The following is a 24251-nucleotide window of genomic DNA, read 5'->3' on the forward strand; positions in this document are numbered from 1 at the left end:
ATCAATGTTAGTTAGTTTATGATTATTATATATTTGTAACCCTGTAATCAGCTTTGGGAAGTGGGGGAGGGGGAGGGGCTTTAGGGGTGGGTTGGGGATGGGATAATATTGTAACTTTTATGAAACTCTTTAATAAAAAAAGGTACACCAAAACCCCTTGTATAAATGATTGTGTAGCACCTGGTTGATAAGTTCCATGAAGACATCTAGAGCCCTGTGTAGTCCAAACGGTATAACTTTGAAGTGATAGCCACCCATAAGACAGTTAAAAGTGGTCTTCCATTCATCTCCTTTTCTTACTTTCACTCGGTAGTATGCTTCTCTTAGGTCCAATGGTCCAATTTAGTGAAGATGCTCCCCTTTGCAAGATGGGTTAGTAGAGGTCCTTCAGGGGGTGGAGGGAGTCATGTTTTCTATACTCACAGCATTTAACCCCTTATAATCCACACAGAGACAAGGTGACCTATCTTTTTTCTCTTTAAATAACCCCTGACCCACTCTCCCCCACCTGGGATTTGGGTGGCTCAATGAAGCCTCTTGCTAGGTTTTTGTTCACATATTGCTGTAGTTCATCCATTTCAAGTGGGGTCATAGCATACATTCCCGGCTTTGGGAATTTAGCCCTGCTAATACTTCAATTCACAGTGATTTGGTCAATGGGGTGGCAAGATGTCACACTCTTTCTCACTAAATACCTCCACTAAATCTCAGTATTCACTGGGAATGAGTGGTTTGCCCGGTCAGAGAATGGCAGCTATCTTTGCTGATTCAGTGAATGGCTTAGACGCTCCAGTAATGTTGGCAGATTCAAGGGGGGGCTTGGGCCCTATGGGCAATCTCACAGTCCTCATCCCCTTTTCCCACCAGATAAAAGGTTTCCACTTGTCTAACCAGGCTAGATCTAAAATCACAGCCTCAGTCATCTTCGGGGCCACCACGAAATGGATGAACTCCCAATGTTCACCTATTTCTAAGCGTATAGGTTCTGTCAGATGGGTGACTAAAGTCCCTCCCATTAAGGAGCCATCTGCCTGTTTGAACCTCATAGGCCTAAAGAGCAATCTTGCTCGTATACCCATCTTGAGGGCAACTGGCAAACTGATAACGCATCGAGAACATCCTGAGTCCACTAGCACTTTCAGATCCATTTGTACCCCTGTCTTAGAGACTACAAGCTTAGCAGCAAGAGAAAAAGGTGGAATGGGTCGACTCACCATTGGGTCATTTTCCCCTTAATTGCAGAGTGATGGTAGGACCGGCTTGGGTTTCGGAGGTCTGCTGTGTGGGCAATGTGACCTGGGTAATGGGCTCTTGTGTGATCCAGCTTGATTTTTCTTTTCCCAGCTTTTGCTGGGCTGGTTTCTTCCTTACTGGTGGCCCCAATCTACTTCCCTGTTGGGGGTACGGGATTGAACAATTCACCGCTCAGTGCCCCCGTTGTCCACACCTGAAGCATTTGATTGGTGGACTGGCAGGTAGCTTAGGGGTTTCCATGGCTGCAATGGCTGGGGTCTTCATGGAGGCAGCTACCTAGTTTGCTCTAGTCTCAGCCCAGCTTCTGGAAGGGATGGTTTCTTGTAACGAGCAAGCTCGACATTCAATCTCACTGCTGCCTGATACCACTCTTGCAATTGATCAGGGACAGCTCGGTAGATGCAGGCCTGGGAAAGGCCCTCCTTGAAGTGATGCTGTAGGGATTGCTCAGGCCATCTTTCAATCTGACCTGCTATTTTGCGAAACTCTCGTATGTACTCCAACGCAGGTCTACTGTCTTGCTTTATTTTGTGAATTTGCTGGCCTCCCTGCAGTGGGTGCTGCACTCCTAATGGCTGTTGACCTCCCAACAGTGGCTGTGGCATTCCCAATTGCTGCAGGCCCCCCAGTGGCTGCTGTGCATTCAGGGGCTGCTTCCACCCCTATTGCTGCTGCACTCCCAATGGTTGTTGACCTCCCAGTGGCACCAGTGGCATCCCCAATTGCTGTAGGCCTCCCATCGGCTGCTGTGCATTCAGAGGCTGCTGTCCCTCCATGGCTGCTGCACTGCTAACGGTTGTTGACCTCCCAGTGGCAGCATCCCCATTTGCTGCAGAGCCCCCAGCAGCTAGGGCACCCCAACCTGTTGCTGTCTTTCCAACAGGGCACACAGCTGTTGAATCAAATCTCTTTGAATGCCCACATTTGGATCTTCTCCCTGCACAGGCCTCAGGCTTCAGCAACATTGACAGTGATGCTCAGGGCTGTGTGACCGATAGTAACGATGGTCAGGGCTCCCACGGTACTTGTGATGATCCAGGCTTTGACTATACCAGTGGTGGCTCAGGCTTCGGTAGTGAGGGCGTCTGTCAGGGCTGTCATTATAGTCCCACTGTCTGGAACTATCATGGTGGCAGTACCTGTCGGGAGATCACGATGATCGATGCCGACTAGGGCTTCTCAGGTGGCTGGGGCTCTTGTGTTGTGAGCAGTGCTCTGGAGTTCTAGAGGAGCAGTGATGACCTGGATTGCTGTGTCCTGAGTGGTGGCCAAGGCTCTCCTTCCTTACCGGGCTGGAGGTTAGCACTGGTAGCTTTGAATGCGGGGAAGCTTCTCACTCTTCATCGGTGGGGCTGGGGCTTCTCTTAGGCACAGATTGGCATCAGTCCCACCAGTCATCATGTTCACTTACAGGTGAGGAGTGGGAGAGTTGTTCCCTGCTTTTTACCTCTAGCCCCTCGAATCCCTCCACTAACTTCTCCACTGATTAGCTGCAGACTGCAGACAGGTACTTCCATTCTCCAGAGTCCTCAATGATTGCCAATCTCTTGGCTCCCCGTTGGTCCAGGGAGCCTGATTCTTGAGAGGTTCCTGCCTGTAAGTCGACTTCAGGCACTTTCGAAGAGCTCGTCTTCAGCAGCGTTGCCTCAAGATGCTTGGAGTCTCCGCTGGGCAAGGTCCATTCCGAGGACCAGATCAGTTCTCACACAAAGCCATTTGCAAGGCTTTCAAACTTTCTTTCTCCATCGGTGCAATGGCTTGCATTCCCTCCACCAAGACAGCAGCCTCGGCCCGAGTGCTAGTTACAGGCGCTTCTTCCTTTTCCATGATGAGATCTTCTCTGAGTCTTTGTCAGCCTATCCCTTGATTTAGGAAAGGTGACAGGAGCTCAGGATCCCAAGGTGGTCAAGGTAGAAAGTAGTTTTGGGTTAATGTCATGGTTCCGATAGATGAAACCCTTTAAAGAACTTTAAGGCAAGAATTCTTCCTTAGAGAACATTTTATTCAGGAAACAAAGTATTGGCACTACATAGTTGAACCCAAAACTAGATTCCCTTCCTCCAGATATAAAGTAACAAGTTGCAAGTTCCACCCCCACGTAGCAGTCATAAATCACATTCTCCAATTAGCCTGGAGCGCAGGCTCTCTCCCCAGCTCCTCAGCCTGCCAAAATGTTATTGGTTCATGTCCTTGAGTTCCCATTGAACTGCGTTACTATTATGGCTAGCTGAGCTCAAGCATTCTCCCCATCCCCCCTTCCACACCTGATTTCTAAACAGAAGAAAAAGCATGTTAAAAGCAAAGTAAAAATGGCTGCAATTTCCATCAGTTGTCAGAGCAGGAACATCCATTGTTACAGCGTTGACACCTTACTGATTAATAAAAAAATGTCGTTAGTTGCATAGATGGTTGACCATTTGCAGTCAAGAGACATTGACTGGTTGTTGTTTTTTAATTTATGTTTTAAATTTAGGTATGGAGGGAACCATTGGCTATCGTGTTCTTCAGTCACTTGCTAGTTCTGGTGGTCTTCCTCCAAATGAGACCACATTTGCAAAGATATTGCAGAGACAAGGCTACAGCACAGGTTTAATAGGTAAGGATATTATATATTTGCCTGCAAATGTTTGGGTAAAAGACAAAGCAACATATTACATGGCTTTCATTTTGGATAATTTTGATCAGAACTGTCCTTTCCACTAATATCTTTATGTGACGTTTACAAGTATAACAGAAGATTTAATTCAAGCTTGTTTGGTAAGAAGCATATGCTAATTTTTAATTTGAGAAAATATTCCATTCAATTTATGATTAACTAAGCACTGTAAAATTAATTTGCTTCAATTAATAAACTCTGCTGAAATTATTCTATAAGAATTAAATGGAAGTTAGAAATTGGGATTATTATGTTATCTCACAAGAAAAAATACATTCATTATAACTTAGCAGTCACAGAATATTTTATACATTTTCAACCCAAGTTTTAAAATATCTGACCAATGACATAGTACATACAAACAAAATGCAAACAGTTAATAAATTAATAATCACATGCTATTGACTACAATACCTTAAATATGATTTTAAGAGCCACCACAAAATGAATAAAACAATTCGCTTAATAAAGTTTTTGAAGTCTTTAAAAGTTCATCTAAAATTTAGAAACATTGAAGATTTTTTACAAGCATGATACCAAGTGATTTCCATCCTGACAACTATCATTGTGATTAATTGTCTATTTTTCTGGACTGCTCTGGAAGTTGTTAAGGGCATTAGATTGTAGGGAAAACATATTTTTAGAGAGGATGCATATCTTTTCTCTACAAAAGTAAAATTACAAAGTTTAATTTTCAAATGTTAATTTTATAGAGAAATATATGCTTCCTTTACAAAACAAATAATAATTGTTTTAAAGTTATACAAAAAGCAACAGGGGGCATGATGTCTCAGCGGTTAAAGACACTGAGCTTGTCAGCTGGAAGCTGACAGCCCAGGTTCAAGATTCAAGCACTGCATGATGGGATGAGCTCCTGTTCCTGCCCCAGCTCCTGTCCACTTAGCAGTTTGAAAGTAGGCAAATGAGAATAGATTAATAGGTACTACTTCGGTGGAAAGGTAGCAACATTCCATGCACTTCGGCATATAGTCATGCTGGCCACATAACCACAGAAATATCTTCAGACAACACTGGCTTCCTCTGCTAAGAAACAGAGATAAGAAACAGAGACACTGCGCCCTAGAGTCAGACATGACTGAAAGGGGATCTCTTTACCTTCATCTTTTACATAAAATCAGTAATATTGAAATTGTATGAGAGTGTAAGAAGGGAGAGAGCAATTTTGAAGAATCTTGGATCTAAAGAATGGCAGTTAACTAGACCATCCTTATATAAATAAAGCAAAACCTATTGTAATATGGATATAATTGGTAAGTAAATGAAGAATCCCATAGTTTGTTAGAAACAAGTGCATTACCTCCCTATTTGGGAAGGATTATCAATAGAAAATAATAAAAATGTTAGGAATAATGATTCATACAAAATAAAAATATTTAATCCCATCATATATGTACTATGATTGATATATACGTGTTAGGTTTCCAAGAAAATAAAGTCTTGTCTAGCATCTTCCTTCTTTTGAAGATCAAAATGGTTAAGATTAAACAAGACTTCTAATAATGTTTTAATATTTTGATTAAAATCAGTTTAATTTAATTGAAAGATTAAAGATGGTTAGAAATCATTTAAACATTTGTAACCTGTGAAAGATGCCTTGTATCACATTTTTAATTATTCCTAGATGATGATGGTGATGGTTGGTCACACAGTCAGCCAGATGTTTGTCTTGCCATGCCTTTTTTCTATTTTTCATTTGGTCTTTCTTGGACGCCACTTTGGTTATTATGTTTTAATTAAAAGTTATACATTATTTTGGATTACTGAAAAGCAGTTGGTACTTTTTAAGAGTACATAACATATAACAATAATGAACACACAAATATGTGATTGTGTATACATACAATAAAATTGTAGCCAATTTTCCCTCCTGATTCTGCAAAAATAGGATATGTTTGAAATGAATAAGGAAATATAAAAAGTTGTGGTTAAAGTAAGCCTGTCTTTGTTACTGATATTGATATTCATGTCTGCTTTGCTTGTTTTTTGTTTTGTCTTTTTTTACTGTATATTTCAGGCAAGTGGCATCAAGGTATGAATTGTGAATACCGTAACGACTACTGCCATCATCCATTAAATCATGGATTTGATTATTTTTATGGGATGCCATTTTCACTAATGAATGACTGCCAAATCTCACATCTCTCTGAATTAGATCTGCCACTGCAGAAGAAACTCTGGTTTTTTACTCAGATAATTACCCTTGCTCTTCTGACCTGTGTAGCAGCAAAACTAAATCATCTTGTCTCTCTCAGTTGGAAAGCCATCTTCTCTTTGGTTTTGTTTCACTTCTTCTTCTTTGTTTCCTGGTACTCAAGATTTGGCTTTGTGAGATATTGGGAATGTATTATAATGAGAAACTATGACATTATAGAGCAGCCAATGAAAGTAGAAAGAGCTGCACTTCTTATGCTGAAAGAGGCCATTTCCTTTATCAAAAGGTATGTTTTTTGCTGGGAAAACTTTATTTTTTATTTAATAATTCAGAACAAGAAGAAATAATAATAACAAAAAAGAAAGGCATTAAAATTGTTTATCTGCCACATGTGGACACCATGTAGACATTATACAGATACAGATTGGATAGATGAATAGATAGATAGATAGATAGATAGATAGATAGAAAGATAGATAGATAGATAGATAGATAGATAGATAGATAGATAGATAGATAGATAAAAGGTAAAGGTAAAGGTTCCCCCGCACATGCGTGCTAGTCGTTTCCGACTCTAGGGGCCGGTGCTCATCTCCGTTTCAAAGCCAAAGAGCCAGCGCTTGTCCGAGGACGTCTCCGTGGTCATGTGGCCGGCATGACTAGACACCAAAGGCGCATGGAACGCTGTTACCTTCCCACCGTAGCGGTCCCTATTTTTCTACTTGCATTTTTACGTGCTTTTGAACTGCTAGGTTGGCAGAAGCTGGGATGAGTAACAGGCACTCACTCTGTTACGCGGCACTCGGGATTCGACCCGCCAAACTGCCGACCTTCTGATCGACAAGCTCAGCGTCCTAATAGATAGATAGATGGATGGATGGATGGATGGATGGATGGATAGATAGATAGATAGATAGATAGATAGATAGATAGATAGATAGATAGATAGATAGATAGATAGATGATAGATAGATAGATAGATAGATAGTTTTATGCAACAGTATCAATAAGAAATGTCCATTATTTATTATAATTGTTCCATACAGTACATAATTATATCTGTAAGCTATCCATTCATAGGTTACAAGTAACATTGATGTTATTAATGAAAGCCTCATTCTTTTAGATGTAATCTATTGGATGCTGTACAATAAGTGAAATTGAAACAAAAAATAGGTTGGTCACCCATAGCTTCTTTTAAAAGCTTTTTCTCTGTTTTTCTGAAGCATAGATATATGGACTAATCAATTGTAAAGTTATTTTGAATTTCAACCAAGGGTTGTGTGAATGTAAGCTGATGACTACAGTACAAATACTACCATGTTTCCCCAGAAATAAGACCTATCCCAAAAATAAGCCCTCTCTGAAAAATAAGGCCTAGTTAAGAGCCTGCCCACTCCATCCCAGACTGCAATGCAGCCGCCGCCACAAGGTGGAGCTGCTCCATGTGCCCCACACCCACATACCCCTGGCCCCTGCAGCCAGGTCACTCCCTGCTTGCTGACCTCCCCCCACCTGTTCAATGATCCAGCTGCCCGCCTCTTCTCTTTCACACCCCTTTTAAGCCAGACATCCATACTACGGATGATGGGTGGGGGAGGCTCAGTCACCTTACCAAGTCCCCTTCCACCATTTTGGAGCCAGGGGGGGAGTGACAGTGAAAGGTTCCACCACTGTTGCACAACAGTCACATGTGCCATTGGAGGGGCTTTGTTTGGTTCCTGCCACCCCTGTTTTACCCTCACTTTGCCCCACAGATTACCTGCCCAGCAGCAGCCACTACTTCCTCCACCAACTCTCCTGTGGCTTGCGCCATGACTGGGCAGCGCAAGCCTTCCCTGTCACCTCCCTCTACTAGCCCTGGTATCCCTCCACCGTCACAGAAGAGAATGGGGAGTGGGGCAGCTTTAGCTCAGTCGCCAGGTTCGCACCTGCTTGCATGAAGCAGCAGCCCATATGGGCTGCCTCCATCCCAGCTGGAAAAGGGAGAAAGATGGTTTATGGTAGCTTCCTTTGCCTCCCCCAGGTGTCTGTCCATCCTTCCTTCCACAGTGATCACTGGTCTGTACTTTCTCACTGCCCTGCATTGCCCCACGTCTCCCATCTCCATTCTGGAAATGGCAGTCCTGTTTTCTGCTGCTTCTCCTCCTGGCATTGTGTTCCTCCTTTGTATGGAAGGACTCTAAGCTCCGGAAAAACTATGCCAGCTGGAGCTGGGTGAGGAAGGCTCCTTCCTCGATGGTTTTGCAAAGCCCTTCAGTTTTGCGCGGAGAAGCAGATCCACTTCCTACAAGGCTCAGCTCATGCTGAGGGGGGTGGACTCACATATACCAGTACACTCAGCTTCTTACAAAAATCATAACTACCGTATCCTCAGCTGATCAATAGAAAAACTTGTCTGCTCTGGATTTTAAGGTAGAAAGGGGGGGCAATTTCAAAGGCCCTGGAGAAAAAGAGCAAAGCTCTTCTCTTTGCTGTCTGAAGCGGGTGCTGAGGTCAACCTGCAGGAACTGATCCACTCCTCCATGCAAAACCTTAAGTGTTATGTGTTGAAGTTCTACTATGTTAAAATTATAATACTATGTTAAAGTTGTAATAGTTGTGAGGTAAAACCTCTGACAGAACACACCTGGCAGCTTTTGACAGCTGTCAGCTGTCAAAGGCTGCCGAGAGCGAATACGCACATGCGGCAGCTTGACAGCTCTCAGCTGTCAAGGCGGCCACCAGTATTACGCAGGCGCGGCAACACGTTGACAGCTCCAAGTTGTCAAACCGGGCATTGCTGATTGGACCAAGCTTCCGCAGCGGGAAAAATGTGCTATGCGGATTGGATAAGGGTCCGCCAGCTGGTGTATAAAAGAGCGACACCGCCACCCTGCTGTTTGTCCAGTTCCACACTAAATAAAGGTTGTTACTGTGAGCCAGCTGTCTCTTCAGGGTCATTATTGCTGAAGCCACTTCACTGGTGACGAAGATGGGATTTACTGCTTCGCGGAGCTAAAGTCACGAAGCCGAGGAAAGAGAACCTCTTCTGCCGGCCCAAGCACTAAGTCACTCGTTGAAGTCACTGGGCGGCAGAAGTCACAACTTCCACTGCACACTCGCAAAGCAGTACCCCGGACCAGGACAGCATGGCCAACCTCGGACACATCTGTGAGTTCAACATCTGTTATCCCGAGTGCTGGGAGTCGCACTGGGGACAAGTAGAGGGCTACCTAGTGGTCAACAAAATCATGGAAAACCGGCACAAGGCAGCGGCACTTTTGTGCCTCAGCAGGCCAGTAGTGTATGACGTAGCTGTCGCACTCTTCAGCCCTGAACCTGTCGCCACAGTACCCTATGCGGAACTCACGGACAGACTCTGCAAGCATTTTATGCCTACAAGGTCCGAACTATTCTGGCGTGTAAACTTTGCGTCGCGGTGCCAACTCCCAGATGAATCGGCAACTGACTTCATCGCTGGGGTCCGTCACGCCGCCCGAAGGTGCCGTTTTCCTGACCTGGAGGACCGGATCTGCTACCAGATCATCGTAGGGCTCAAAGACGAATGTCTTCAACGGAAGTTAGTCGTGAAGCCTTCATTGAGCCTGGCTGAGGTCACCATGGAAATCATGGCCTATGAAGACAGCCACCGTGAAACCCCTGTGCAACTGGGCAACGGACCTCACGGGTCAGTCCACCAGGATGACTTAGCCCACAGCGACAACTGGGAAAATGAGGACATGACCAACGTTGATGCCATCCAACAGAGGTTCATAAAACTCCAAGGCCGCCACGACGGACAAGGGGGACCAACTAGCAACAAAACCGCCAGCAAAAACACCAACTACCTGAACAGCAATCCTAAAGAAACACCACCTAGATGCACCAGCTGTGGAGGAAGCCACCCCAGAGCCACCTGCCGTTTCCGCAACGCCAAGTGCGACGGGTGCGGTAGGACCAGGTACATCCATGCTGCATGCCGAAGCCGGAACCGAGAGAACCTGCACGAACTTGAGGCGATATCCTCAGGTATGAGACCTACAATGGCCACTAGCAAAAAGCCCCCTGGGTCCCTAGTACAGGCCATAATAGGGATAGGGGGTCACCAGCGGTCCACCAATTACTGAGACCCAAGGTTAAAATTGAAGTCCGGCTACAAAGGGTTCCCTGCGAAATGGAGGTTGACTCAGGCTCTTCGGTCTCCCTCATTTCGTTTAAAACTTTCCGGGAAATATGCCGCCGCAGCAAGCAGCAAATTCCCTTACAACCCACCCAAATCCACCTAGCGGATTTCCAAAAAGCCCCAATCCAACTAAAGGGGAAGGCCAAGATGCCGGTGGAATTCAAGCAATTCCGGGGAAATTTAACTCTCTTAGTTACCCGAGGAATCCGAGCTAGCCTAATAGGCTTTGACTGGTTTGAGGCCTTAGGAATCGCAATAACGGGAGTCAACACAACCCAGGCCACAAGCCTCGAGGCTGTCTGCAACCAATTCACAGACATTTTTGACGGCTCTCTAGGAAAATATACAGGGCCCCCAGTCTCCTTAAAATTAAGACCAGAAGTTTTACCATTCAGGATTAAGGCTAGAAGAGTCCCGTTCGCTCTCAAAAACAAAATTGAGAACAAACTGGACCAGCTGGTAAAGCTGGGAGTTCTGGAACCGGTGGAGGGGGGAAATTGGGAAACCCCTATTGTCACCCCGATAACACCTAACAGGGAAATAAGGATTTTCACCGACTATAAAGCCACCCTGAAACGAGCATTAAATCTGCATGCTTACCCGGTCCCCACAGTAAAAGACGTCCTCTCGGCTATATGATCCGACGTCATCTTTGCTAAGCTGGACTTGGCACAAGTGTACTTACAGCTCCCTGTCACCCAGGAAACCGCAGATGCGCAGACCATCGTAACCCACCGTGGGGCTTTCAAAGTGAAGCGCCTGCAATTTGGCATCTCAGCAGCCCCGGGCATCTTCCAAGAAATAATGGAAAAAACCCTAAAACGAATTCCCGGGGTCTGCCCATACTTTGATGACATGCTGATAGCAGACGAATCGGAAGAGATTTTAGCGGAAAGATTGCAGGCAGTTCTAAGTAGGTTCAGAACAGCTGGCCTCAAACTAAAAAGGGAAAAGTGCTCTATAGGGGTAACCTCCACCAAATTCCTAGGGTATAGGATTGATGCCCAAGGAATTCACCCCACCAATTCCAAAATTAGTGCTATTAAATCCACCCCACTCCAAAAAACAAACAGGAATTGCAAGCCTTTTTGGGGCTTCTAAACTTTTACCATACATTCTTACCCCACAAGGCAACTATCGCGGAACCCCTGCATAGATTGCTAGACAAAGGAACCCCCTGGACCTGGTCTCCTCGGCACAACACTAGTTTCCAGCACCTCAAAAACCTCCTCTCCAATAACTCCACCGTAACCCTCTTCAGAGAAGAACTGCCCCTATGTATTGCATGCGATGCATCCCCATATGGAATCGAGGCAGTTCTAAGTCACTTACTGGGAAATGGAATGCAAAAGCCTATTGCATTCTACTCCAGAACACTTTCTAAAGCAGAGCACAATTACGCACAAATTGACAGGGAGGCTTTGGCGATCGTTGCCGGCGTGAAAAAATTTCACGACTACCTTTATGGCTGGCAATTCACAATCTTCATGGATCACAAACCCCTTTTGGGAATATTCACTTGGGATAAGCAGACGCCCCAAATTCTGTCTCCTAGAATCTTGAGGTGGTCTACGTTTTTATCTGCTTATACGTTCAAATTGGTCCATAAGCCTGGGAAGGAAATGGGTCATGCCGACGGATTAAGCAGACTGCCCATGCCTTGCAATGACCCCGACCCCACCCCAGCAGGTAACATCCTAGTGATCTTAGAGTTACCAGAATGCCCATTATCCGCAAAGGACATCGCAACAGCTTCGGCTACAGATAGAACCATTAGTAGGGTACTAAACTGGGTTACCTCCGGGTAGCAGGCCAAATGCCCGGGACCTGAGTTCCAGGCATACTTCACCAGGAGACAGGAACTGTCATCCCATCTAGGGTGCATACTTTGGGGCAACAGAGTAGTTGTCCCAGACAAACACAGACCCAAAGCTTTGCACACACTGCATGAGGGCCACCCTGGGATGGTAAAAATGAAAGCATTAGCCAGGAGCTACGTATGGTGGCCAGGCATCGATAAAGACATTGAAGCACATGTGGCAGGGTGCTACCTTTGTCAAAAGGCAAGGCCAGCACAACCACATGCCCCAGTCCATAAATGGGAAACAACCAGGAACCCATGGTCCCGGGTACACTTAGATTTTGTGGGGCCCTTCCAGGGACAGGTATTCCTAATCACTGTAGACAGCTATTCCAGGTGGCTAGAGGTCGTTCCCGTTAGTAGCACCACTACGGCTGCCACTGTGCAGGTACTTAGGGGGCTTTTTGCCACTCATGGCCTTCTTGATGCCTTGGTCTCAGATAACGGGCCCCAATTTACTTCTCGTGAATTCCAGATTTTCACCAAGGAGAACTCTATTAGGCATGTCACTTCAGCTCCGTTCCATCCTTCGTCTAATGGCTTGGCTGTGGTTATGGTGAAATCTACTAAGGACACACTTCGGAAGATCATCAGGGGTAACTGGCACCACCGGTTAGCCCAATTCCTGTTGTCCCAACACGCCACCCCCTGCATGGCCACAGGGAGGTCACCGGTGGAACTTCATTGGGGGCGACGCCTCGTAACCAGACTAGACAGAATGCACCTGGATAGAGCGACAGCAGAACCAGAACAACCCCTCCCTCAAAGAACCTTGGAGAACGGGCAGAGCGTTTGGGCAAGGAACTACGGGGGAGGGAACAAATGCATTCAGGGGGTTGTAATTGAACAAATGGGACCCTTATCCTATATTATAGACACTGGCAAAGAGTGCCACATACGAAGGCATATCGACCAACTAAGGAACCGAAGGGCGGAAAACCCAGCTGAAGGAAACGGCGAGATACTGGGGCTTCCAAACCCTTCCAGTGAACTGGACACTCCCCAATACATCACCCCACCAATGCCTATGCAGCAAGAGACGAACCAAAGGCTTCCAGGGGCCGAACCTATGCATCTACCTTCTCATCCAGGACAGGGGGGAGGGGGAGCCAAAGACAGAGACACCTCTCCGGCATTCTGATCGTACTAGAAAACCCCCAGTTTACCTTAATGACTACGAGTGGTCCCATAACAAACTAGCGAACAAATAAAGGTTAACCCTCCAGTTCAGGGGAGGAGTAAGGGGTGTTATGTGTTGAAGTTCTACTATGTTAAAATTATAATACTATGGTAAAGTTGTAATAGTTGTGAGGTAAAACCTCTGACAGAACACACGCGACAGCTTTTGACAGCTGTCAGCTGTCAAAGGCTGCTGAGAGCGAATACGCACACACTGCAGCTTGACAGCTCTCAGCTGTCAAGGCAGCTGCCAGTATTACACAGGCGTGACAACACTTTGATAGCTCCAAGCTGTCAAACCAGGCATTGCTGATTGGACCAAGCTTCCGCAGTGGGAAAAATGTGCTATGCGGATTGGACAAGGGTCCACCAACTGGTGTATAAAAGAGCGACACCGCCACCCTGCTTCTGTCCGGTTCCACACTAAATAAAGGTTGTTACTGCGAGCCAGCTATCTCTTCAGTGTCATTATTGCTGAAGCCACTTCATTAAGAGTTTTGTAGAACCATTGGGGAAGGGGACCCTGGTTTTCCACACCCAGCTCCAGCTGGCATAGTTTTCCTCAGAGCTTAGCATCCTTCCATACAAAGGAACACAACGTTGGGAGGAGAAGTGGCAGCTAATGGGGCTGCCATTTCCAGAAGGGAGAAGGGAGATGCAGAGTGATGCAGGGCGATGCAGGGGGGCAAGAAAGTGCAGACACTTGCTATGGGAAGGAAGGAAGGAAGGAAGGAAGGAAGGAAGGAAGGAAGGAAAGAAGGAAGGAAGGAAGGAAGGAAGGAAGGAAGGAAGGAAGGAAGGAAGGAAGGAAGGAAGGAAGGAAGGAAGACTGACTTAAGGACCCCTAGGGAGGTGAAGAAAGCTAACATAAGTCACCTTTTTCCCTTTCCCGACTGGGATGAAAGCAGCCCATATGGGCTGCTGCTTTGTGCAAGTGGGTGTCACCCTGGTGACCAAGGCTCCCCAGGGCCACTTGAGTAGTTTTGTTCCTAGGTGGTGGTGGGCAAAATTGACCACCCTGCAGCAGTTTTCCACCGCTACCTTTCCCTCAGGCAGCTAACTCCCCCCCCTTTACTTTTAGCATTCAGGGAAGTCCGTGCCTTTACATGTCCTAAAGTCACTCTTTGGGCTCTATCCTAACTCCTGGAGACCCACATTTGCCTGGCGTAAAAACTTTGGTCAGCATCACAGCAAAAGTCCTCCCCTCCACCCCGTTCTCTGTTCTCTCAAGTGGCGGCGATGGAGGGCTGGCAGTGGGATACCAGGGCTGGTGGAGGGAGGCAGCAGGAGAGGCTTGTGCTACCTGGTCACAGCTTAAGCCACAGGAGAGTTGATGGAGGAAAAGCCAGGCAGGTGCTCTTTTTGGAGAAGCAGGGGTGGCAGGAACCAAAGAAAACCCCTCCAGCAGCAGATGCAGCAGCAATGGATCCTTTTTCCATCACTCTCCTTGCACCAAAATGACAGAAGGGGGACCAGAGCATTCCCCCACCCATCCTCCATAGCATGGCAGTCTGGCTCGGGAGGGGAGTGAAAAAGAAGAGCCAGGCAGGCAGCTGGGTCATTGAATGGTCAGGGGCGGTCACCAAGCAGGGTGTGGTCTGGCTGTGGGGGTCCTGATATGTGCAGGTGCAGGCATGTGGGGCAGCTCCACCCCCCAAAATAAGACATTTCCTGAAAATAAGTCCTAGTGCATCTTTTGGTGCCAAAAAAATATAAGACCCGGTCTTATTTTTGGGAAAATACAATATATCCCTTACAAAGCAAGTAATCTTAAAATACTACAGAAACAAGAAAGCATATTGAACTTTCATAAATGAGAACATAGGATTATTGGTGGATTGGTTCAAAGCATCAAGTATTAATAGTACAATTGTTTTGCAAAATATCAATTGCCCCTCCCCAAAATAATAATTTCATTGAATAATTATTAAAGGCAACATTTCCTTATTTTTTAGAAAGAAACAAGGTCCATTCCTCCTCCTAGTTTCTTTCTTGCATGTTCATACACCTCTGGTTACTACAGAAAATTTCATTGGCAAGAGCAATCATGGATTATATGGTGACAATGTAGAAGAGATGGATTGGATGGTGGGTAAGTACAATTTTAGTTGTATTATTGATTTTATTTCTAGGCTGTCATATGTATCAAAATATACCTCAAAATTGTGTGCCTATATGTGTAACTACAATTAATAAAGCAATTAAATCATTCAAATATTATACTATTACTCAGAATAAGAATTATGTAATATTTATGTAAAAGCATACTTTTGTCAATTTTGTTATGCTGCATCCTGATTCTACAGTTGTTGAAATTCATTTTTTCTCATTAATCTACACTCAGTACCCCATGATGACGAAGTGAAAACAGAAGTTTAGAAATATCTGTAAATGTATTAAAAAGAAAAAACTGAAATATCACATTGGCATAAGTATTCAGACCCTTTGCAACAACACTTGAAATTTAGCTCTGGTGCCTCCCATTTCTCTTGATCATTGCTGACATATTTCTACACCTTGATTGGAGCCCACCTGTGGTAAATTAAATCGATTGGATATGATTTGGAAAAACACACACCTCTCTATAGAAGGCCTCACAGCTGACAATGTATACTGTAGCAGAGCAAAAGCCATGAGGTCAAAGGAACTGCCTGCAGAGTTCAGAGACAGGATTATTGCAAGACACAGATCTGGGGAAGGCTGCGATAAAATTTCTGCTGAGCCCAAAATTTCTGTTGCTGAAACATTTGTTAAGTGAATTTTGCCCCATTTTATGACCTTTCTTGCCATAGTTGTTAAGTGAATCACTACAGTTGTTAAGTGAATCTGGCTTTCCCATTGACTTTGCTTGTCAGAAGGTTGCAAAAGGTGATTTACATGACCCCAAAACACTGCAACAGTCATAAATATAAATTAATTGCCAAGTGTTTGAATTTTGATCAGGTAACCATGGGGATGTTGCAATGGTCATGTGAAAAAAGTGACACTGTAACTTTGAATGGTCACTAAAGGAACTGATGTTAAGTCAAGGACTATCTGTACTTTGAAATATGCCCTTCTGATAACAACGGAATAAACTCTTAGGCAGACACACCTATGTAGATGTTAATTTAAAATGTCAATGTATAGCTTGAAAAGGGACGTGGAGACATCCTCAGACAAGCGCTGGGTCTTCGGCTTTGAAACAGAGATGAGCACCGGCCCCTAGAGTCAGAAACGACTAGCACGCATGTGTGGGGGAACCTTTACCTTTTACCTGTAGCTTGATCCCAAATAAATACTTCTAGTTTCTTTTGCATAGTTACTTCATATCCACATTCTTCTGCTTATAATGTTTTATTGAGCAATTGTCAAAAGACTCCTTTCATTTAGATTTTGGTGAGTGTTCAGAAATAAAGATTTAAAAAGTATTATTATTTTTTTACTTACTGCAGCATTGCAAAGAAATGATGTCTTTTTGATGAGTTCAGCATCATGCAATCTCAGTTCATTCCAAGAGAACATTTGTCCAGTGAGGGAAGGGTGCAATCTTATGAAAAATCTCATAAGTAAATCTGACTAAGTTTATTGGCAGGCTCTGCATTATATAAATGTAAATATATCAGAGCATAGTTTTTAAAATAGTTTAAAATAACAAGAATGACGCAGAATCAAAGTACTTTTTCTCAGTTATTGAGCTAAAACTAGAGCCACAAAGCAGATAAAAATTAATGAAATAAAATTAATGAGATAAAATAGAATTAAAAGTAAAATAAGGTTATAAAGGTAGATAAAAATATAATCTAATCAAAATGTTCCTGGCAAGGTCCTGGCACACTAAAAATATTGCCAGCTCTTAGTGGTACTATAAGAAATTATAATACTCTGATCCATTATGAGATTAAATAAAGTAAAAACAATGAACACTAGTTGAAACATAAACTAAGAGAAGTGTACTAAGTTTCTATCATAGTTCATAGTATGATTGACAATAAAGATGTACATGAGCTTTTTGTCAAGGCTGCTAACATTGGATGTTTTTGCATTGACAACAGATGGAGATGCAGCCATTTTCTTTTTGCTTTTAGAGTTAGATGATACTGGGGGCGGGGAATGTGCACGAGAGTCTAGCTAGACATAATAACACTGGACCTAGCATGAGAACCAAGGTTCTTGAAATAAGAGCTGATAAGGAATTGGCAGCTGGAGAGCTGGAGGGGAAGCCTGGGCTTTAAACTAATTGGGGAATGTGATTTATGGTTGTTAACTGGAGGAGGAAATTGTGCTTTGATACTTATGTGCTCAGGGGAGGGGAACTCAGTTTTTGGCTTCAATTATGTTAGTGCTGATGCTATTCTACTCAAATAAAGATTATTTAAGGTAAACAATGCCTCAAAGTTCTTTGAAGAGTTTCATCTGTCGGAACCATGACACTTTTATTTCAGTAGCTCCTGATTTGCAGTAACTAAGGTGTTCATTTTATGGAATTTTCTGGCATCTTCTTTCAAAACTTCAACTTGCAACTCATTGCAACATGCCAAAGTTAAAACTAAAAGTATTAATAAAGCAATTTGATTGAAATGACAGACAGGGTTATGTCTGCTGACATGAGTACCTAAATAGACATCACCAGAGATTATGCTGTCCTCAATTTGTTGTTCCATATCAAACACACCTTCTAAAATTACAAATGAAGGTGTTGATAAAATGCATATGGATAAATAATATGGGAAAACCTGATTGTTAGAAAGAAACAGAATTCATAATCTGAACTTTAGGTCTTCTAAAGGATGTAGCAGTAAAAACATGCCCTTAGGCTCTCTTATCTGCACAATTGTTGGGATTATGTTATGAAAAGTTGATTTTTAATTTAATGAACTAATCTAACAATATTAGTGTCAAGAACAAACTAATCAAGATCACCAAAAATAGATGGTATAATAGAATTTTGCCTGACTTAAAAGTTAGTGATACATAAGTGATGTTTGCTTTACAGGACAAATTTTGGATACTCTTGATAAGGAAAACTTGAAAAACAGTACTCTGACATATTTTACTTCTGACCATGGTGGACACTTAGAGGCTTGGGAAGAAAATATTCAGCAAGGTGGTTGGAATGGCATGTACAAAGGTGAGAGTAACCCTCCTATGTTTCCTTAAAAATTGTTTTCCATTTTAAAAGCTATGATATGGTACTTTAAACATAGTTTAAGATACAGTATGGAACACTGAAATTTGGTTTAAGGAAAATCTAGTAGACCAATGAAGCATGCATCTGCAATCAGAAGATTCAAAATAGGAGTTTAATTCCTGCAAATAATCAACTTCGCTAGAATAAAAGATTATCTTTGAAGAAAGACTTGTAATAGTAACTCTATGAAGTCCCACATAGATCCATCTGACAGTGTTGCTTTTAATCTCCTAGAACAGTGATGGCGAACCTTTTAGAGACCGAGTGCCCAAAGTGCAACCCAAAACCCACTTATGTATCATCGGGTGCCGGGTGGGCATGGTCCATTGGATGGGTGTGATCAACTAGGTGGGCGTGGGCTATTGGGTGGGCATGGCTGCAGAACTGGGTGGGACTAAAAAGTTCAATCAATCAATTCCAACTTTGTGAGATCTTTTTTTTCCCCGTGAGAAATTGAAATTGATTCATTGAACCTTTTTTTTTTGCACACAGCGGCGGAGGCCTAAAGCAAAAAGGTTTTATAAAACCCAGCTGAAGGCCAAGGACTGGGGCAACAGCACACGTGCCTACAGAGAGGGCTCTGCATGCCACCTGTGGCACTCCTGCCATAGGTTTGCCACCACAGTCCTAGAAAGATCTATTTTGCAAAACCTAATGATTATAAGTCTCCTTTGCGAAAACAAAGCATAGATAAGCACTCTTACATGTAAACATTAATGTGCTTATGAGTACCACCCTGACCATCTGCTTGACTTACTGACCATTTGTAGGACTGCTTCTCCCTAAGAATATCCACCCATCCCACTAGATCAGATAGGGTGGGCAAGCTCCAGGTCTCACCAGCAATTCAACAGATCTCCTTTCTAGCCTTTTGTAAGCCCTTTAAGACCTAGATTTTACCGAGGTGCTGAGATTGTATGAGTACAATGAGAACAGTATGGAATGGGAGTAGCTGAGCCTCCTATGGGGCATCCCAAGGGGGATAATTATCACTCATAATATTTGCTTATTATTTGTATTGTTTTATTTATTGGTTCTATGATTGTTGTGAGCTGCCCAGAGTTGTTTTGAGATAGCCATATAAATATTTTAAGTAAATAAATAATTTAGTTTAATTTTCTGCATAGTTCCTTTTAATTGTTCATGGGTTCTTGCTCTAGGAATCTGATGTATTAAAAGGTTCTATTGTTTATAAGACCTAGTGACCCTACAACTCTACAACCTAGCTAAGATAAAAGTGAAGTGTTAGAAGCACTGGGTTCTGGCTGAAAGTTCTCTGTGTTTGCAAAGCCTTTCACAAAGACAGACTTACCAAGAAATCAGCAGCAACTGAAAGAGGCTGACAAGAGGGGAGAAGATGAAGGGGCTGTTAAGTTGATGATGATGATGATGATACCCCAAGGTTCTGAAGGAACTGACAAATGTGATCTCAGAACAACTGAACTATATCTTTCAAAGATCCTGGAGCACCAGGGAACTACTAAAGGACTGGAAAAGAGCTGATGTAGATCCCACCTTCAAAAAAGGAGAAAAAAAACAGACCCAGGAAACTACAGACTTATCAAGGCCTGGGAAGATTCTGGAAAAGATAATCAAGCAACGAATCAGTGAACAGTAGAGGCAAACAAAGTCATAACCAAAAGCCAACATGGGTTTCTCAAAAACAGATCATGCCAGACAAATCTTATTACATTCTTTGACAAGGTGACAAAATTAATGGACTAGAGGAATGCTTTACTTAGATTTCAGTAAGGCATTTGATAAAATAGACTAGAACCTACTACTTGATAAGATAGAAAAATGTGGGTTAGACAGCTTTACCAACAGATGGATTTGTAACTGGCTGACCAACTGCACTCAACATGTAGTCCTCAATGGAACTGTATCTGCATGGAGGGGAATATGCAGTGGGGTACCCCAAGGCTTTGTTTTAGGCCCAGTATTCTTTAACATCTTCATCAATGATTTGGATGAGGGGATAGAGAGGGAACTCATCAAATTTGCAGATGACACCAAGCTGGCAGAAATAGCCAACATTCCAGAAGATAGGCTTAAGATACAGAAGGACCTGAACAATGGGCACTATCTAACAAAATGAAATTTAATAATGAAAAAAGTAAGGTTCTACATTTAGGCAAGAAAAGCCAAATACACAGGTACAATATAGATGGTAACTCGCTCAATAGTAGTAACTGTGAGAGAGATCTTGGAGTCCTAGTGTACAATAACTTAAATATGAGCCAGCAGTGTGATGCAGCTGCCAAAAAAGCCAATACAGTTCTAGACTGCATTAACAGAGGGATAGAATCAAGATCAGGGGAAGTGTTAATACCACTTTACAATGCCTTGGTAAGGCCACACTTGGAATACTGCATCCAATTTTGGTCATCACGACGTAAAAAAGATATGGAGATCCTAGAAAGAGTGTGGAGAAGAGCAACAAAAATAATTAGGGGACTGGAAGCTAAAACATATAAAGAACGGTTGCTGGAATTGGGTATGTCTATTTTAATGAAGAAATGGTATAGGGTTTCCTGCCTCAGCAGGGGGACTAGAAGACCTCCAAGGTCCCTTCCAACTCTGTTATTCTAGAAGAAGAAGAAGAAGAAGTAGTAGTAGTAGTAGTAGTTCAAGTTGTTAACAACTCTTAGCAACCACATACATTTTCTTCCTAAAATCTGGTTTGTCAGCTGTTCCAGAAGTGCATTCTTCACTACTGTATTTATTCATTTATCAAATATATACATCCACATCCACACACACACACACACACACAGGCTCTCTCTCTCTCTTTGTTAGCTGAGAAGCAAGGGAGATATGTGTTAAATGTTTGTTAAGCATTCAGAATACACTTGCTTGGTCCCAGACAAAACAATTTACACAAATATGAGCTGCCACTGCTGTGGCTACTGCCTGTAGATGGCCTTGGGCTAGGCTGAAACAGGAAATAAGATTTGTCCCATGTCAGGGACCAAGCAAGTGTATTCTGAATGCTTAACAAACATTTAACACATATCTCCCTTGCTTCTCAGCTAACAAAGAGAGAGAGAGAGAGAGCCTGTGACCTAGGGGTTAAAACAACTGCTTAAGATGCAGTCGGCCCAGGTTCGAATCTCAGAAGGGTATGGCTGACTGATGAGAACAAATAAGTTTGAAATGATCATATCGGTCTCCCTTTATTCTTTGTTAGCAAGCCAAAAAAATTTACACACACACACATATAGGTCTTGGTGTATTCGGGTCTTTTCCCATGTAAGATTGAGAGTGTCTTGGCGACATTTCGACGAGGTCCCACTCGTCATCTTCAGGCTGGTGTCTTCGGCTTCGTGCTTGTGCGAGCAAAGTGTGATCGGAGCTGCTGTCTCTATAAATATTGGTGGGGTTGTGTGTGGTGCTGGCTTTGTTGCTGTAAGTGGGTTGGTTGGCTGTGTTGTTACATCATGACTGGATGATGGAGTTATTGTTTGCAGCTTAGTCGGCTGTTTTGTAACATCCTGTGTGGCTGAGGTGTTGGCTGTGTGCCCATTAGTCTTTTGTGTTGTAATGACTTGGATGATGGGCTGTGTGATAACATCCTTAGCTCTAGTGTAGTGATATCTTGAGTTCTGGGCTGCAACATCCTGGGTGGTTGGCTGTGTTGTGACATCCCGAGCTTTAGTATTGTAACCTCCTGAGTTCTGTGATGTAATGTCCTGAGCAGAAGGCTGTGCTGTAACATCCCAGACTCTGGCTTGGCTCCGAGTTTGCGTCTAGCTTTGTGTTCATGGCGTGTGTCAGTTTGCTTTGTGTGGGGGTCAGGAGGGGGTGCAGCAGCTGGAGATGCCACCATGGTTTAGTTTCTGGATGGTGGTTGCATTTTGTCATTGGGGTGGGTTTGGGTTTGAGTCTGGTGAGGATGATTGGTGGTGGCATCCTGTGTTGTTGTGGGTCCGGTGTCAGTTTTTGTGGCTGGGACTCGTTTGTTGACTAGGGCTAGTTTCCAGATGTCTGGTAGGCAGGAGGTATTGTCACGTTTATTCATGTTGTGGGGGTGTTTCTCTATTTCGATGGCTTCCATAATTATTCTCTTCTTGTAGTGTTCAGTTTTGGAGATTAATTTTATTCCTTCAAAGTCAATTTCATGTCCTGTTGCTTTAAGGTGCTGGAAAAGGGAGGAAGATTTTTCTTCTTTTCTGACTGCGTTCTTGTGTTCTGTGATATGTGCATTTATTCTCCTATTAGTTTGTCCAATGTATGTGGCTGGGCAGATTTTGCATGGTATTTTATAGACTCCTTGGTTTTCAAGCTGGAACTTGTCTTTGGGGTTTCTTAAGATGTTGGCTATTTTTTGGTCAGTGCCAAAGGCTGTCTTGATATTGTGTTTGTGTAGAATTTTGCTGATTTTATCTGTGGTGCCTTTAATGTAGGGGAGGAGGGCGATGCCATTGTCCTGTTCTGTGTCTTGGTTGTTGGGGGGTGTCTCCCTTTGGATTAGGTTAGTGATAGTGTTTCTTTGGAATCCGTTGGAAATTAATATGTTTGTGAGAGTGTGTAATTCGGTTTTTAGGTGGTCTTTGTCAGCTAGGCGTTTGGTTATGGAGATGAGGGTCTTGGCTACGGAGTTGATCTGTGCCGGGTGGTGATGGGATTTTGCGTTTAAGTAGCAGTTGGTGTGTGTTTTTTCCGGTAGATGGTGTGTCCTAGGGAACCATTGGGTTTTTTGTAGATTAGGATGTCCAGAAAGGGGAGTTGGTTGTTGGCTTCTATTTCCACAGTAAATTGTATTTTGGGGTGTAGGCTGTTGAGATGTGTGAGGAAGTTGTCTAGTTTTTCTTTCCCATGTGGCCAAATTACAAAAGTGTCATCTACATATCTAAACCAGAGTTTGTGTTTGTGTTCAGATTTGTCTAAGGCGTTGGTTTCAAAGTGTTCCATGTATAGGTTTGCAATGACAGGAAAGAGAGGTGATCCCATTGGTGCTCCTTCTATCTGTTTGTATCTTTGTCTATTGTGGCTGAAGTATGTGTTGGTTAGGCAGTGGTTGGTCAGATCTAGGATGTGCTTAGGGGGGTTGTATTTGTTTTGGATAGCTATCAAGGCTTCTTTAATAGGCACTTGGGTGAAGAGGGATATGACATCGAAGCTCACGAGTAGGTCGCTGGGTTGCAGGTTTTGTTTCTTTATTGTTTCTATGAATTGGAGTGAGTTTTGTATTTGTGAGGTGATAGATTTTGTGTAGGGCTGAAGTTGTTTGGCAAGGACTTTGGCAAGATTCTGTAGAGGTGAGCCTATGGAGCTATGGGTCTGGGTGGTGTTCCTTCTTTGTGTATCTTGGGGAGGCCATAGAGCTTGGGGCATCTGGATGATTTCTCTCTGGAGATGATTCTTTGCTGGATCTCTTCACTGATGGGAGAGGCTTTTATTTTGGATTTGGTGTTTTTTTCTAAGTAGGTGGTGGGGTCTGTGTTTAGAAGTTCGTAAGCGGGGTCTTGGAGTAGGTTGGCTAGTTTGGCTTGGTAGTCAGATGTGTTCATCACCACAGTGGTGTTACCTTTGTCAGCTGGGAGAATAATTATGTTGTTGTCTTTCCTCAGGTTGATGAGTGCTTTTTGTTCTTCTTTGTGTAAGTTGCTTTTAGGTGGATTGCTGGAGTGGAGGACATTGGTGACTTCAAGTCTGATTTTATTGGCTTCATCTGGGTTGATTTTGGTTAGGGTGGCTTCAACTTCGCATATGATGTTTTCAGTGGGGATGCATTTGGGGGCGACTGCAAAGTTGAATCCTCTGGAAAGGATGTTGGTTTCTGCTATGGTG

General features: G+C 43.5%; 1 protein-coding gene across 1 annotated transcript in view; it reads left to right on the top strand.

Annotated features, from left to right (window-relative positions):
* LOC308667822 (arylsulfatase D-like) overlaps positions 1 to 24251 on the top strand; it is a 65450-nt gene that overhangs the window by 15769 nt on the left and 25430 nt on the right. Inside the window, exons 4-7 of the mRNA XM_081327337.1 lie at positions 3728 to 3850; positions 5946 to 6369; positions 15244 to 15380; positions 18264 to 18398. Coding sequence (XP_081183463.1) covers positions 3728 to 3850; positions 5946 to 6369; positions 15244 to 15380; positions 18264 to 18398 — 819 coding nt within the window. The remainder of the gene's footprint in view (positions 1 to 3727; positions 3851 to 5945; positions 6370 to 15243; positions 15381 to 18263; positions 18399 to 24251) is intronic.

The sequence above is a fragment of the Vipera berus genome (genome assembly GCF_964194415.1).
Source record: "Vipera berus genome assembly, chromosome: 4".
In the NCBI taxonomy this organism is placed as follows: Eukaryota; Metazoa; Chordata; class Lepidosauria; order Squamata; family Viperidae; genus Vipera; species Vipera berus.